At 32.9% G+C, this 16,357-nt stretch overlaps 1 protein-coding gene across 1 annotated transcript; it reads left to right on the top strand.

Annotated features, from left to right (window-relative positions):
* The first annotated feature begins 2,157 nt into the window (after positions 1–2,157).
* Positions 2,158–12,914, top strand: LOC133186400 (coiled-coil domain-containing protein 28B-like). The gene is made up of 7 exons (XM_061321656.1): positions 2,158–2,384; positions 2,508–2,642; positions 7,024–7,167; positions 7,833–7,932; positions 9,038–9,098; positions 9,490–9,512; positions 10,210–12,914. The coding sequence occupies exons 2-7, from the start codon at positions 2,561–2,563 to the stop codon at positions 10,241–10,243; spliced, it is 444 nt and encodes a 147-aa protein (XP_061177640.1). The 5' UTR covers positions 2,158–2,384; positions 2,508–2,560; the 3' UTR covers positions 10,244–12,914.
* Positions 12,915–16,357: the final 3,443 nt, after the last annotated feature.

Genomic DNA, 16,357 nt, shown 5'->3' with positions numbered 1-16,357 from the left:
TATGACAGAAAGTTAATATTTCATATAATTTAGGACCATGGACTATATATTATCCAGGACGTTATAATTGCAATATTTGTACGTAGTATCACATAAATGCAATTTTCAACAGAGATGAATAGATACATCTATTAGGTTTTTCGGTGAAAAGAAAACGAACAAGATTTTCCCATCAGTGGAATTCTGAATATGAAATGAATGAAAGTTATTTCAAGCAATATATTTCGTGTATCTCTGCGAATACAAAATTTGAGGAAATTTTTGTTTGTTTATAAAGCATCGATGTTAATGTGATTTTGAATATCTGAAAATTTTATAAAATCGGAATTGATCATTCAAGAGTTCATTAGGCGATGTCTCGACAACTGACGTGCAAGGACGATTTTTATGGTCGATGATAGAAAATATCAATCATAATTGGTGAGAATCAACAGAGATGTGAACTTATAGTCAAAAAAGGATATTTAAGTTAATACAAAGTCAGTTTAGGGGCATTAACAGCTTAATCTAGAAACATAGAACCATGCCAATGTGTGGGAATGAGGAAAGAGTTTATACTAAAATGTAGACTTAACATATATGAATAATAAAGCTCTTAGTTCATCGATGAGCTCAAGTTATGCAAGTATCTGTAAGCATCGAAATTGGTGTTTTAAAAGGGGGGGGGGGCTATCTGCTGTACATGAATTCCTGTATGGTATATCAGACATCTGAAAATATGCAGTTATACTTTTACTTCCCAATATATCAAAGTAATATTATTGAAGAGATAGATCTGCATTTATTTACTACTCATGAAGTTTTTTATATTCACAAACGATAAATTCATAACCATGGAAGGGAATGTTATTTTAAAAAAAAAACAGAAAAATTACTCAGTCCTTATTTTAGAATAAAACACTGTAGAATAAATATTTAAATTAATGAAATGTTTCCATTTTCTTCTTTAAGGGTTCCGAACCAGGATCTGAAATCTTCTCCACGCAGGATACGACAAACAAGATCGTATTCCTCCAACAACTTTTTGTTTAGTCTGAGGGGTGCGTGTGACTTTGATAGAAATGGTTTCCTTGACTACAAAGAGAGAAGGTGCCTCAGACGTTTCTCCAGTGTGGTTTTTGGATGAAAGCGTTCTCTCTTTGTTAGAGATTCGTATGAACAAATTCTACATAAAACGGATTTTTGGTGTACACCATTCCATAGCAATGTAATAAATAATAATGAATAAAAAAATTTTATAAACCTACCAGCTGTTATGCTGAGTCCCGTCTGTTCTACAAGGAACCCTGACTGCAAGAATTTTTTTTATTCTGTGAATTTTTGTACAATTTAGATAAATATGATCATTATGAAAAAATATAGAATTGAATAATTTATAATCGCTTTCTTGGGATATTTATATATATTGTACAAAAGATAGACTTAACTGTATGGAGAAATGCAAATATTCGATATTATGTGTAAAATGACGCACTTTGTGAATTTACTGTCTTGTTTAAAGTCTGTATATGGCGAATATCGTTATATATAGAAATAAGCAATCCTACTGTAGAAGTGGAATAATCACAAGTATACAAAACCGCGCATAGTTTTTATTTATATTCGTGTTGAAATTTTCCTCAGTTTCAAATTTGGATAATAATTCCTTTTCATATTTCAATTTAATGAGAATTGCATTAAATTTTGCAACTTTGCTTAGATTTAAGCATCTTCTACAGTGTAAAATAATAATAAAAAAAAAAATAGATAAATAAATAAAATAATAATTAATAAATAAATAAATAAAAAAATAATAAATCAATAAATAAAAATATGTAATAAAAAAATAAAATAAGGATATAAAAATACTTACGAAATAGCCTATGTCAGTTCTAAACCTTGTGTCATACACGAAAGAAAAAAACAACATCCATGGATGTTTAATACTTAGGGAGTATAAATTAATTCTACAAATTAAAAGAGATAAATACGTTATGAAATGACAAAATAAAATTACATTGCATAAATAAATAAATTGATGTTGCTTGGCCTATCAATCTGCAGATGCATGCGTATGCGCATGAGTATTTGAACATTAACCGAATCCGGAAAATCTTTTGCCTAACGATTTCCATCGAAATTTATGGTGCGATTTAAATTTCTTGTTGACAGTGGTGGAAAAAAATCATCCGATTCATCGGCCTTGAAGATTTCTTGCAAGAAAGGAAGTTAATATGATGATTTGTTAACCAGTATGACGTTTGAAATTAAAGCATAAAAAGAGCAAAGACTCACGAAAAACATTCTCTCGCTGATAATACAGTAATACGGGATAACAAACTAGCTATCGTACACCGTTTTCGAATTTCCTCGAGCCCCTAGTAGGAATATCATTTATTTACCAGGTAGGACATAGAACGAATTTTAATTGAGAGATTGAATGAAAAATTGAAAATTGATAATGATGACGTTTTTATGAATGAATCTTATTTGATTCAATCTCACAATGATTGTTTAATTTATTTCAGTGTATTTGAATCTCTGGCTTTGTTGAGAATGGAATAAATCTTCGAGAAAAGTAATGGAAGCAACAGCGAGTGTCATCAAAGAGGACATATATCCTTCCTCATTTAGGTCTCCAGAAAAGAAGCCCAGGAAAGCAGGTTCTTGTAAAATTTATAATTGTATAGAAAAATATGTCACATTGCATTAAATATTATTGCAATAATACAAACAGAAATTAAACAGTCATAATCAGTGGCAGATCCAGAAGTTCTTGTGGGGAGGTTTTGAGGCCTGTGGGGCCGAAGGGAGAGGGCATGGTGGGGATTCGGGAAAATTTCTTTAAAAATGGCTCCAAATGGTGCATTTACTGGCATTTTAGATTGAATGAATAAGTTTTTTGCCACTTGCTTTTCAAGACCTACCCAAATTTTCAAGAATTTGAACAAAAAATTAAAGTTTTTTGATTTATTTTTAACTTCCTTGTAAATATGAAAAATGAGACTTCTAAAAAAAAATAATAAATCAATATATTTACATTTGCAAATGTTTTCTTTTACATAACACTATTAAAAGCAACGCATATCTATATCCGTATAAACACGGGTTCCTCGCATCATAAACGTTCGACATAATTTCTCAGTGACGTCATAAAGGGTCGACGCGCAATCAATAGATCAAACTTGTGCCGTTGAGTTTGAAAAAATAAAACAATTCACGCATTAAAGGTTATAATCAGGCTAATAAAGGATATGAATAAGTCACAAATATAAATATAAGTAATAAGGTATCATTTTTAAACATCTATCGGGATATAAATATGGGTTGGTACGAGATCAAATTTACCATAAAGCCCTTCGGGCTTTATGGAATTTGATCTCGTGACCAACCCGTATTTATATTGGGCTTTATGGTAAATTTGATCTCGTACCAACCCGTATTTATATCCTGATAGATGTTTAAAAATGATACCTTATTTCTTAAGTAAAATATTATAAAGTTAGTAATATCGCCATTTTATATATAATATCCAATTCTGTATTTTAAAATGCACATCCAATGTGTCGCATGTGAAGCTCTGACTTCCAAAATACAACTGATGCATTTTCCCACACTTAGAAAATTTGGATTCTGTGTATAAACCCTAATTACTTTTTTCAACTACTTGACTATACTGTTTATATAATTTGCAATCTAAACAAATACTGATATTTCATATTGAAGAAAAAATATAAATTATTTTGGGAAAACATTGGAATTCTTGCTTATTCATGGGGGGGGGGGGGGGGGTAATTATAATTTCTAACATAAATGCACTCTTTAATTCAATTTTTTTTTTTACCCACTTACCATGCTTACTAGCCCAATGTTTGAAAAAAAAAAGTCTCGAAGGGTCTACTTCCCCAGTATAGTTATGTCATAAAGTTATTGTATCAGGGATGTTTATATTATAGTACATGTATATACATCCCTGATTGTATTAATTTTTTTTTTTCTAAATAATAATAATAATCACAGTTTATTCAAGTGGATCAATAAAGTAACATTCAATTATCGAAGAAAGAAAATTCATGAAAGAATATTATTTTAGCAATACCAAAACAATACCTTAATAACTACATGTATGTGCAGTTTCGGTTGTTAGTGTATGACCTTGTGCCATCACTAGCTGCACGGATTATCATGATATCTGTACTGTTGATTACTTGTGTATTGTGTGTGCTCAAGCGGAAAGGGATTCCTCATGTGGCTGTATATTTCACCTCTTTGTGTAAAACAAAGGACTTGGATAGAGTCTCACTTATGAAAGATATTGTTAAAATAAAACTTCTAAAGTTTTTTTTTGATTGGGCATTGTGGGGTGGGGGGGTTTCCCGAACCCTGATCCCCCCTGAATCCGCCACTGATAATTATATTTTACATAAAGTAAATTAATCTAAAGTATTGCTTTGAATAAAGAAAGACATTTAGTTTGTGAAAAAAGGAAATATTTACATTTGTAACTCACAAAATAATAATTAAGGAAATCAAGTACAGCAGTGCTGCAGCACACTTGACAGACTGTCTCATTTTTAGCTCACCTCGACGAAGTCGAGATGAGCTTATGCTATACCCCCGGCGTTGGCGTCGGCGTCGGCGTCCCGGTTAAAGTTTTAGGAGCAAGTCCCATTCCCAAGTAACTATAAGCCCTACCTTGACCAAACTTGCATGGATGATGCATCTAGGGATGGACACTACCACACTTGCTTCGGATGCTGGATATGACCTAGATTTTCCAGATGATTGACCAGGTTAAAGTTTTTGGAGCAGGTCCATTCCCAAGGAATTATAAGCCCTACCTGGACCAAACTTGCATGGATGATGCATCTAGGGATGGACACTACAACACTTGCTTCGGATGCTGGATCTGACCTAGATTTTCCAGATGAGTGACCAGGTTAAAGTTTTTGGAGCAGGTCAATTCCCAAGTAACTATAAGCCCTACCTGGACCAAACTTGCATGGATGATGCATCTAGGGATGGACACTACCACACTTGCTTCGGATGCTGGATCTGACCTAGATTTTCCAGATGAGTGACCAGGTTAAAGTTTTTGGAGCAGGTCCATTCCCAAGTAACTATAAGCCTTACCTGGACCAAACTTGCATGGATGATGCATCTAGGGATGGACACTACCACACTTGCTTCGGATGCTGGATCTGACCTAGATTTTCCAGATGATTGACCAGGTTAAAGTTTTTGGAGCAGGTCCATTCCCAAGGAATTATAAGCCCTACCTGGACCAAACTTGCATGGTTGATGCATCTAGGGATGGACACTACAACACTTGCTTCAGATGCTGGATCTGACCTAGATTTTCCAGATGAGTGACCAGGTTAAAGTTTTTGGAGCAGGTCAATTCCCAAGTAACTATAAGCCCTACCTGGACCAAACTTGCATGGATGATGCATCTAGGGATGGACACTACCACACTTGCTTTGGATGCTGGATATGACCTAGATTTTCCAGATGAGTGACCAGGTAAAGTTTTTGGAGCAGGTCCATTCCCAAGTAACTATAAGCCTTACCTGGACCAAACTTGCATGGATGATGCAGATTGGGATGGACACTACCACACTTGCTTCGGATGCTGGATCTGACCTAGATTTTCCAGATGAGTGACCAGGTTAAAGTTTTTGGAGCAGGTCCATTCCCAAATAACTATAAGCCCTACCTGGATCAAACTTGCATGGAGGATGCATTTAGGAATGGACACTACCACACTTGCTTTGGATGCTGGATATGACCTAGATTTTCCAGATGGGCCACTAGGTTAATGTTTTTGGAGCAGGTCCATTCCCAAGTAACTATTAGCCCTACCTTGACCAATCTTGCATGGATGATGCATCTAGGGATGAACACTACCACACTTGCTTCGGATGCTGGATCTGACCTAGATTTTCCAGATGAGTGACCAGGTTAAAGTTTTTGGAGCAGGTCCATTCCCAAGTAATTATAAGCCCTACCTGAATCAAACTTGCATGGAGGATGCATATAGGGATGGACACTACCACACTTGCTTTGGATGCTGGTTCTGACCTAGATTTTCCAGATGGGTCACTAGGTTAAAGTTTTTGGAGCAGGTCCATTCCCAAGAAACTATTAGCCCTACCTTGACCAAACTTGCATGGATGATGCATCTAGGGATGGACACTACCACACTTGCTTCAGATGCTGGATCTGACCTAGATTTTCCAGATGAGTGACTAGGTTAAAATTTTTGGAGCAGATACCCAATTATAAGCCCTACCTGGACCAAACCTGCATGGATGATGCATCAAAGGAAGGACTCTACCATACTTGCTTCAGATGCTGGATCTGACCTAAATTTTCCAGATGAGTGACTAGATTAAAGGTTTGGGAGCAGGTCTATTCCCAAGTGATTATTTAAGCCTTACCTTGACCAAACTTTCGTGGATAATGCATCTAGGGATGGACGCTACCACACTTGCTTGGGATGCTGGATCTGACCTAGATTTTCCAGATGAGTGACCAGGTTAAAGTTTTTGGAACAGGTCCATTCCCAAGTAACTAAAAGCCCTACCTGGACCAAATTTGCATGGATGATACATCTAGGGATAGACACTACCATATTTGCTTCAGATGCTGGATCTGACCTAGATTTTCCAGATGATTGATCAGGTTAAAGTTTTTTTGGAGCAGGTCCATTCCCAAGTAAATATAAGCCCTACCTGGACCAAACTTGCATGGATGATGCATCTAGGGATGTACACTAACTAACCTGCTTTGGATTCTGGATCTGACCTAGATTTTCCACATGAGTGAATTTTAGCCATATTTTAACCAAATTAGCATGAATGATGATGTATCTAGAGATGGACAGTTCCAGACTTACTTTGGATTCTGAATCTAATATTGATGGATATTAATCTTGGAATGTACACTAACTAGGAAAAAAATATGATGTGAGATTTACCTTACTTATAGATAACATTCGTCGAGGTGAGCTTAGTAATCTTTGATTACCTATGTTTTTCTAAGGTAAGAATGATTCTACCTCTGGAGGCACAGGAAGAACTTGTAAGGAGCACACATTTCTGACTGACGTGGCAGATGTCCGGACAATGGAGCATGGATTGCTACAGCTTCTAGAAGATTTTCATTGTGGAAAACTACAAGCTTTTGGTTGGTTCTATGGCTCCTTTACATTGAGTCATAACATCAGGGCTGAGTCAACTCGAGGTCATGGGGCCCCTGACAAAGTTTAATTTGTTTTTCTTTTTTATCTCTATACCAAGTACATGAAGCCTTTTAATGAAAAACTACCTGCATTCTAGTATCAATAGGATGCTTTCTGTTAACATTTTATGTCACTAATGAAGACCAAATTTGTTGGTGCTTCTCAAGGAGAGAAACAAGCCAGAAAAAAAATGAAGTTTGTCAGAGGCCCCACAACCACAAGTGGACTCAAGACCCCAGACATTGTGAGAATAGTTCTATGGCAGAAACATTAAAGTTTTAAAAAATATAGATAATACAACTACTGCTTGAATTTGAGGTGGGTTTTTTTTTGTTCGTAAAATATTTTTATTTTTAGATTGTAAATATTGAACATGTTGAACAGAATAAAAGTTTTTGGATGTAATGCATAAATGTTGCTCAGTGTATAAGTGAAATTGAAAAATTTTTATTAGGAAAAAGTTTAGTTTAGTTTATATACAATAACAGAATCCCCCCCCCCCCCCCCCACTTTCTTGCACAATTAAACAATTGCACTCATTAACAATTACATGTTTTTATCCTCGGAAGAAAATCATTAATAAAGTAATTCATATCTGGTTTCAATTTAGGTGGATCCATGACGTTTGAGAAGATGGACCAAATCCGAGAACAGCAGGAGCAGCTCGCTCGACTCCATTTTGAGATGGACATACAGCAAGACATGCAGAGGTTTGAGTAGTTATTGATTTAATCCTGTCATATCATTGAAAGCTTAAACAGTCAGAGTTCATGCCATGCTATAATGTACACTATAAATGAATGATTGTCATACTAAATTGTATGTTGTAAACTGTCTTATTGGCTGTGAAATCCTCCAGATCCTCTGTAGTGTACTTTGTTACAGCCAACTTCACTGAAGGTTTTTATTTTTTGAAAAGATAATTTTTTTTTATTTTTTCAAAGTTCATATTTACAAAGGCTTGAGTTGATTTTTAGAGGAATCAAGCAGAGATAAAAGATATGAAGTACACATATAAAATTATGTTTTATTTTTAATTCATGAACTTAAATAAAATGACCTGTCTTTTTTGTGGATGACTGATGAAATAAACAAATATCTATACATGAGGAAAGAGAAACAAAGCATGTTGAGTATTCTTTATTATTATACCAGCCTTCGACAAATCCCAGAAGTCCCAAGTCCAGGACTTGGTAAAGTTCGAAGCGGGCGTGTAGAAATTGCACACTAACAAGCCCGCAGGGCATTTAAACTTGGAGGCTTAAACCTTTGTATTGTTTATAGTGTTTATAACAACTTACTTTTGCTTTTGATTCAATTGATCTATTCATTCATCAGATGTTTCATCGTCATTCGTGAATAACATAACATTTGGAATTAAATGACATCAATAATGTTAAATAATACCCAAGGATAGATATGGAGGTTTGTTTGATTTATTCATCCAAAATAAATCATAAAATTTTAATGATGGGTTATTCTATCATGAGTTCCAAGAAATTTTTTCACATTGGAGAAAGAAAAGGTGTTTAGGTTGAGAACAAATGGCATGACAAATGATGCTCTTGAAAAAATGGATTTCCTTTGCATGAAAAGGCAAAACAGAATAAAATTACATGTACATAATAAAATTCTGGGTATGTAAATATTTCTTTAGGCTAGTGTAACTAGTGGATACACCTACCCAAAAGGCATGTGCTGAAAAAAAGATTTGGCAAAGACTGTTCTACCTTATATATTCATGTTGTAATTTACTATCTATGTTTATTGTTTTATTGATATATAATTTACTAATCACCTGTTTACTGTTTGTAGGCGAGATACTGATGAGGGGCGAGCAGCAGCCAATGAGAAGCTGAGAAAACTTGTAGACAAGGTTTGATTGGATAAATCGTTTACTAGTTTAAAATACATGTACACTACATAAACATTTCTGTCAATTCTGTCAATGAAATCTTCATGAGAGCATTTATCACTGTTAATTTTGAGACATGAAGAAATAGCAATTATGACACCCATTTAAACATTTTTTGAAACAGCCAATATTCTTCACTATTTTCTTAATATAGTAATTGCCCCTTTCTCTTAAATGTTGCAAATGTATTCCACACATGAAAGGTTTGGAAAACAAATATCAAAAATGAATTTCAAAACTTTTAATATTCATAATCAGCAAAAAGGCAAAAATATGATAAATGTGTATTTATATTACGTATCTTTATTTCATATGAATACCATATTTATCTTTTATATTCTTTTCTTTTCAGCTGCATTCAATAAGTTCATCCATGTATCCTTTGTTTAACTATTACAAAAATACAATGTATTGTCAAGAACTTCTATATGGGCCTTCTTTTGAAAAGGGTTTTCTCTTCTATTTGTCTGTAAGCTGTTCTGCATCCAAGTCATATCTCTCCAACTGTGACCATCAAATTTTGTCTTCTCTTCAGATGCTCATGGGGAGAATGTGCTTAACCTTAACTTAATGTATATCACGGTGACCATGGCCTAATTACAGAATTTTATTGCTATACCTAATTTAATCATATCCGAATCATATCCTGTTCACTGTGGGGCCTATGGTTTTGGTCAGTTAATGCATCTTGGGGGAAAGGGGTGTCGAAATGCAAAAGTAGTTCACCATGGCCTTTTTTATGAATCTTTTGGCTATACTTAAGTTGTGTCCAGGTCACAATTTATACACTGAGAGATTATATCTTGCACATTGTGAAGAATTCTGTGGGAATCCATTGTCAAATAGATCCATACAGATGTATCATGTATTGCAGTGGAGCACTGTAGTATTATAGCTGTTGGTTTAGTGTACATTTTAATTGTAGACTACTAAATACATGAAAACTTGTTTCAAAAAACATATTCCATCAAATAACTTACATATTTTGGACTTGCAGTGAAAATCAAAACTAAAAAATAATGGTATTTATTTTAAATAAAAATTCAAAGAATTATCCTTGACCTTTATGTAGTCAATCCCTTCCAAAGAATGATGGACACAAATAACTGAGATCCTCCCCAAGAATCCAAAAATCCAAAGGAATTCCAGCTTATAACATGATTCCAGTTCTGATTGTTGTGATGATTGCAATGTCTGTATGTAAATGTTTGACCTATATATTAAGACTAAATCTCCAAGTCATTTTAAAACTAAATGAATTTTTTTTTGTCATTACTTTTGCTTTGCTTGTATTGTAAACAAACACACAGTTTTATTTTTGAGGAATTTTTTGCCAAAGTATGCTAGTAAATAATATGTTTTGTAATGTGTCAAGTAATATTTATTGCAATATATATGTGTACATGTATATTCATAAGTCAGTGCTAAAAATGAATTAAGCAGTCAAAGTTCACAATGCACTTTTTCAGTTGATACCTGTATGTTATTGCAGTGTTTGTTGGTTTTGATATTGTGCACTTGTATTGAGTACATACAATAAGCTCAATCATATACCTGTCTCAGATCTGATTTTTTTATATTTAGCTTAATTTACATAATTATGACCACTATGCCATATCTTTGCTTAGTTTTAGAATCATTATTTTTTTTAAAAGTTACATTATGTATGTGTATAAATTTTTTTCCAAACCAAAGGAAATAGTAAAAATCCACAAATTTTATCTTGTTTACTATGATAAAAATGTATTGGCCTTTTCATAAATGCTTTTATGTATACCTCTAATATACAAGTATTTTTTATCAAACTAAGAGAAAGTTTTTTCTTGTCTTCATCCCATGTAGCTTTGGGTGAGGCATTGTTTATACAAACTAGTACAGAGTTTAGGGCATTTTTTAGAACTAATTTATCATTTACACTCATATCCTTATGAACAGTATGATGCTGCATTCATTAGTTCTGAATAATTTTAAAATGCTGTGATCAAACTTTTATATTAAACCTGGTACTTGGTTATAGGGGCATGCCACGTGAATTAAAGACAAACAACGATTTGTAAAGAATTTCTCTTTTACGAAGTAATTGGCCATAATTTAATGATTGGAATACCTAACCAATATAATTGATACACGTATTTCTAATTTCGATTCATAATGTTGTTTTCTTTATTAGTGTATATTGAGTAGGAATGTTGACAGTACTTGTAGATACATGTGTTTTGTATTTTATGAAATCACTTAAAAGTTTATTTAGATCGTATTCCAAATACATCACTGGTGCTCATAGTGTGCAATGCTTTAGCATATGACTTGAAAATATTTCTGCCTCGGTATGTTTGTCAAAAATGGAACCAAGTTACTGTAAACTTGCTCAAAATTTTAATTTATAAATAAGTGCCAATTATAAATGAGTAACAAATTTACCAAAATAATGAATAGTCGCTTGATATATATACTTATATTTTTATTTAATCTAGTGACAAACCTTAAGAATTAAAATGAATTTGAAATCTAGAAATGATTGATCAGGGGGTGGTGTTGTTGAGGGTGGGATTGAATAGATAATTTCAATGATTTTGTAAAAGTAGCAAAGTATCTGTATCATTTAAAGTAATTAACATAAAAAGTAAAACAAGAGTGTCCAAACAATATCTCTCTTGAATGAAATTAACATTTGACTTGTATATTTTTTAATGAATAAAACCTTTGACCCCCTTAAAGCATCACTCACCCACTGCTATCTTCATTGTCATCTCACTCTACATTTTATTAAAAGAAAAATAAGTAGCATCAGGTGCCTGTGTACTACACAGTAGAAAAAAAATTCTTTTGTTTACTCATCAGATACCATAAAAATGATTTTTTTTTTCACAATTCCAAGCTTAAAGTATTTTAAAAATAATGCATACAGTCATGTATATTCAAACCATTGTGGATTGTGGATGATTGTTCGATGACATTGTATGTTTTTTTTTTAAATCTTATTTTCTCAAAATTCACAAATTGAATGTCTGATATGGTGTCTGTTAATTTGATTTAAAGAAACTAGCCATTCCAACTAGAAATAGTATGTGCACTTTTACAATACATATCACTCTTTTTGTTAACATGACTCTGAATCTGTAATCTTTGAAACAGAAACATTCCTCTATTGATTATAAATACCCCTGCATATATGTTAAGGTTTATGCCATGCAAAGCGGCCAAATGAAGGTTCTTTAAAATAACTGTGTTCAGAATTGTTGTGAAACATATGCTATTGTTTTTTTTTATTTAGCGATTATACACATTATATACCTTTTCACAAAGAAAATGAAGTAGTCCAATCCACAAAACACATCAGTATTTTAAGTAAAATTATTTCACTGATTGCATGTAACCAAGTTTTTAAGATAATGAAAGATATCAGTATTTCAAATAAATAATGAACTAATCTATTACGAATTTCGCATTTTTGGACATATGGGATTATTTAATTAGTTACAATTTGTCATTTTCTTATTGTCTTCTTAATACATATACAGCTTTTTGTAAATCATACTTCTCTGCGCATAGACAGTGTTTTTATGTTCGAAATGAAATCCATCAACTTTGGAGTACTCTATATAATTGTTTTTTTCCCCCAAAAATATTTATTATCTGACATGTAACAAGCTCTAATGATTAAATCGACTACCGTGGAGGTTTTGTCTTTCACAAAGTACAATATAGAAACTTTACACTGTAAGAACAGGACACATTTTTGGAAAATTATAGCTAATAAAGCTTTTGTGATCATTAGTTGTGTGTCTTTTTTTTTATATAGTTTGTTGGAAGTGTACGTATTTTCACAGTATTGGAAGAAGCACCTTTGCCTATTATAACTGTGCACTTTGATCATCTGCTAAATACCCAGAAGAAAAAAACTTTTTAAAAGAATTATTAATATGCATTTTTTCTTTGTAATCAAAAGAGCCATACCACCAAAACACAAGAACCCGACCCAGGAGCCATGAAACTCGATTTTGGAAGAAACACACTTGCTCATCCAAACTACAGTATGCACTAAGTAGCTTTGCTTTCAAACCAGAAGCATAGAAGAACATTTCCAAAGAAGTATGCGTTTGCACTATAAATTATGAAGATAACGAACAGTTATCAAGGTCAAAATCCATTGAAATAATACAAATCCGGAGCAGAGCAATCACTGATGTCTGAAAACATCACAGGAGGGATCGGACACACCCGCTGTGTGCTCCTTTTCATAATCGGAAAACGGAAAAATCCGAAGACAATTCAATGTATATATAAAGATTTCACAGCATTTGAAAAATTCACACAACTGAGCAAATTATAATGTAAAAGCTAGAACTGGTAAGCATTTTATTTAACGATCCTCTACCTGTCACTGTTGATTGAATCAAGTAAAAAATCCTGTTAAGATCTTTATTTACTGTATATATCATAAGAAAGTATTATCTTTACAGATATTTAATCCCCACCCCCCCTCAAGGTACCCCACAACTTAAGTAAGATATCTCGAAAAGAAAGAACTTTATTTAACAAAAATTTCATAAGCGCAAATAAACTTGACATTTTTTTTTTGGGGGGGGGGGGGGGGGGTTCTGAAAAAGTAGTATGATATTAACAATTTCCTTTCATTCCAGTACAAGATGTTAATAAGATTTTTATTAACTGTATATATCTTAAGAAACTATTATTCTTATAGATATTTTATCCCCTTCTCCCCTCAAGGTACCTCAAAGTTGAAGTAAGATATCCCAAAAGAAAGATCTTTTTTTAAGGTTTTGTCAAAGGTCAACTTGTCCAAAAATTTATTTTTACAATAGCTCCAAAACTATGTGGTTTATAAAGTTAAAACTTTTATAGTTTATAAATAAATCATTGATTACAGTAACAGATAGAAAGTATCATTTGATAACAAATACTTTAAAAAAGTATTTATCGAGAAAAATTCTTTTTAAAAAATGCATATATTTTTTTTTAAAATGCACCTTCTTAATTCTGTACTTCTAGTGAAAACCATCATTGCAGAAATAATATATATTTATCAATGAAGGGCAAGTTGGACTTCGATGACCTCTGGAAAGTTGTTTTCCCTGTTTATTTTGTCCAAATGTTAAGATTTGAAACCGAAAGTACATTGGAAATGGCGGATTTTATAGGGGTCTTGTCTTTATACATGTCATGCTTTCAATAACAGCCTTTAAGAGACCATTCACGTCTAACTTGCCCTTCATTGATAAACATATATTATTTCTGCAATGATGGTTTTCACTAAAAGTACAGATTTAAGCAGGTGCATTTTTTTTTAAATGTGCAAATTTTTTGCAATTTTTTCCTCTAAAAATATTTTTTTAAAAATATTTGTTTTCAAGTGATACTTTCTATCTGTTAATCAATAATATATTTATAAACTGTAAAAGTTTTAACTTTATACCTCACATAGTTTTGGAGCTATTGTAAAAATAAATTTTTAGACATCTTGACCTTTGACAAAACCTTAAACAAACTTTTCATAAACGCGTATAAACTTGACAATTTTTTTTTTTTTTTGTTTTTTCTGAAATAATAGTATGATATCAACAATCCCTTTCTTTCGATTACAGGATATTACGACTTTTAAAATGAAGGAAGAGGATCTGATTGTATAATAATCAAGGATATAAAATGACAACATTTCCTCAAAAAGTCCCTCAAGCACTTTACACAACTCTAATTTCTCAAAGTAAAAACTGCTGGGAAGTAAAAATGTCTGAAATTTTTGAGAGAATTTCAAAACAAGGAATTTAAGGTAAAAGAAACATTTCCTAGAGAAGAATGGAGTTAAGGAACGTGACAAGCGTTTTGAGCTATTTCACGCAAAGCGCTGAAAGAAACTCCGTAACAGTACTGAAGGAAGGGAACCTAGTCACAAAAATTAATGATGCTGGTTTTGAAAAAATCTTTCTACCTAGTTTTATCTTCTCAATTATGATGCTTGTCTTTGGATATTTAGGAAATACTTTTGCTCTCTACGTTTACTTCTCTAAATGGAAGAAATCAACCTACAGAGCTTTCATTTTAGCTCTGGCTCTTTTGGATTTGATTAACGGGCTGATCACAATTCCGTCTGAACTCTACTTTATGCGGAATTGGTTTCAGACTACAAATGAAGTCTTATGCAAGGTGTCCAAATTTTGCACTTTTACCTTGTTTTTTTCCTCTGCCTTTACGCTAATCAGCATTGCAGTGGACCGATACTTTAGAGTTTGTCGACCTCTACGAAAACAGTTGTCTACAAAGAATGCCAAAATAATTGTTCTTTTTGGAATAAGCATGGCCATGGTACTTGCAGGTCCAGTATTAGTTTTCTACGGAATACAGACTAAAGCCGTACCGATCGCTCCACAAACGTTTGTATTGGGTCATATGTGTATCATAGATAAATTGAAAGATTCCGTCTTTAGAAAGATCTTTTTGATCATCATATCTTTTAGTCCAATCTTAATTACTTGTATCCTTATCATTATATATAGTCTCATTGTTTTAAATACTCGGAAAAGATTTGTTAACGTTTGTAAGGCATCTTGGAAGAAACAAACCGAGAAGGATCAAGACGAACCTTCAATCGAGAGCAAGGTTCAGAATGAACCCATAAAATCTGTGAGAAGACCTTCAGTTTTGGAGCTCAATGAATGCCCTCAAGAGGAAACTAACACGTTTATTAAAGTGACTATCAAGACCGCCTATGATAACAGTGATACTTACGAAAACTGTACCACAACACTATCAAGAAATATTTTTTCCTCACAAAATGAGAAAAATCAACATGTGCGTGCCCAAAAATTTACCTTCATGCTCTTTTTAATCACAGTGATGTTCACTTTGACTTTTTCTCCACTTTATGCATTACTCTTCATTGACACTGTGCAGCCTAATTATTACACCAACCTCTCCTTCAAAGAGAAAGCAGTTTTCCAGTTCTTTGCGCGATTCTATTTTTTGAGCATATCTGCAAACTCACTCGTATACAGCTCTCTCAGTGAAAAATTCAGAATGGAATGTAAAAATGTTTTACGAAGATTATGGAAATGCTCTAATTAAATATAGACTTGAAGACAATAATTTGATGCAAAGATTGTACACAATATTTGGGTTAAAAACAAATTGATCTTTCACATATATTCATAATAGAATATGAAAATTTTTCTATATGATTACCAGAAATTTTGACATTCCGC

This window comes from Saccostrea echinata, unplaced genomic scaffold (genome assembly GCF_033153115.1).
Source record: "Saccostrea echinata isolate AGI-Se365-2 ecotype Australia unplaced genomic scaffold, CSIRO_AGI_Sech_v1 ptg000013l, whole genome shotgun sequence".
NCBI classification, from domain to species: Eukaryota; Metazoa; Mollusca; class Bivalvia; order Ostreida; family Ostreidae; genus Saccostrea; species Saccostrea echinata.
The sequence above is the reverse complement of the archived record's forward strand: the minus strand, read 5'-3'. Positions and strand labels throughout refer to the sequence as shown.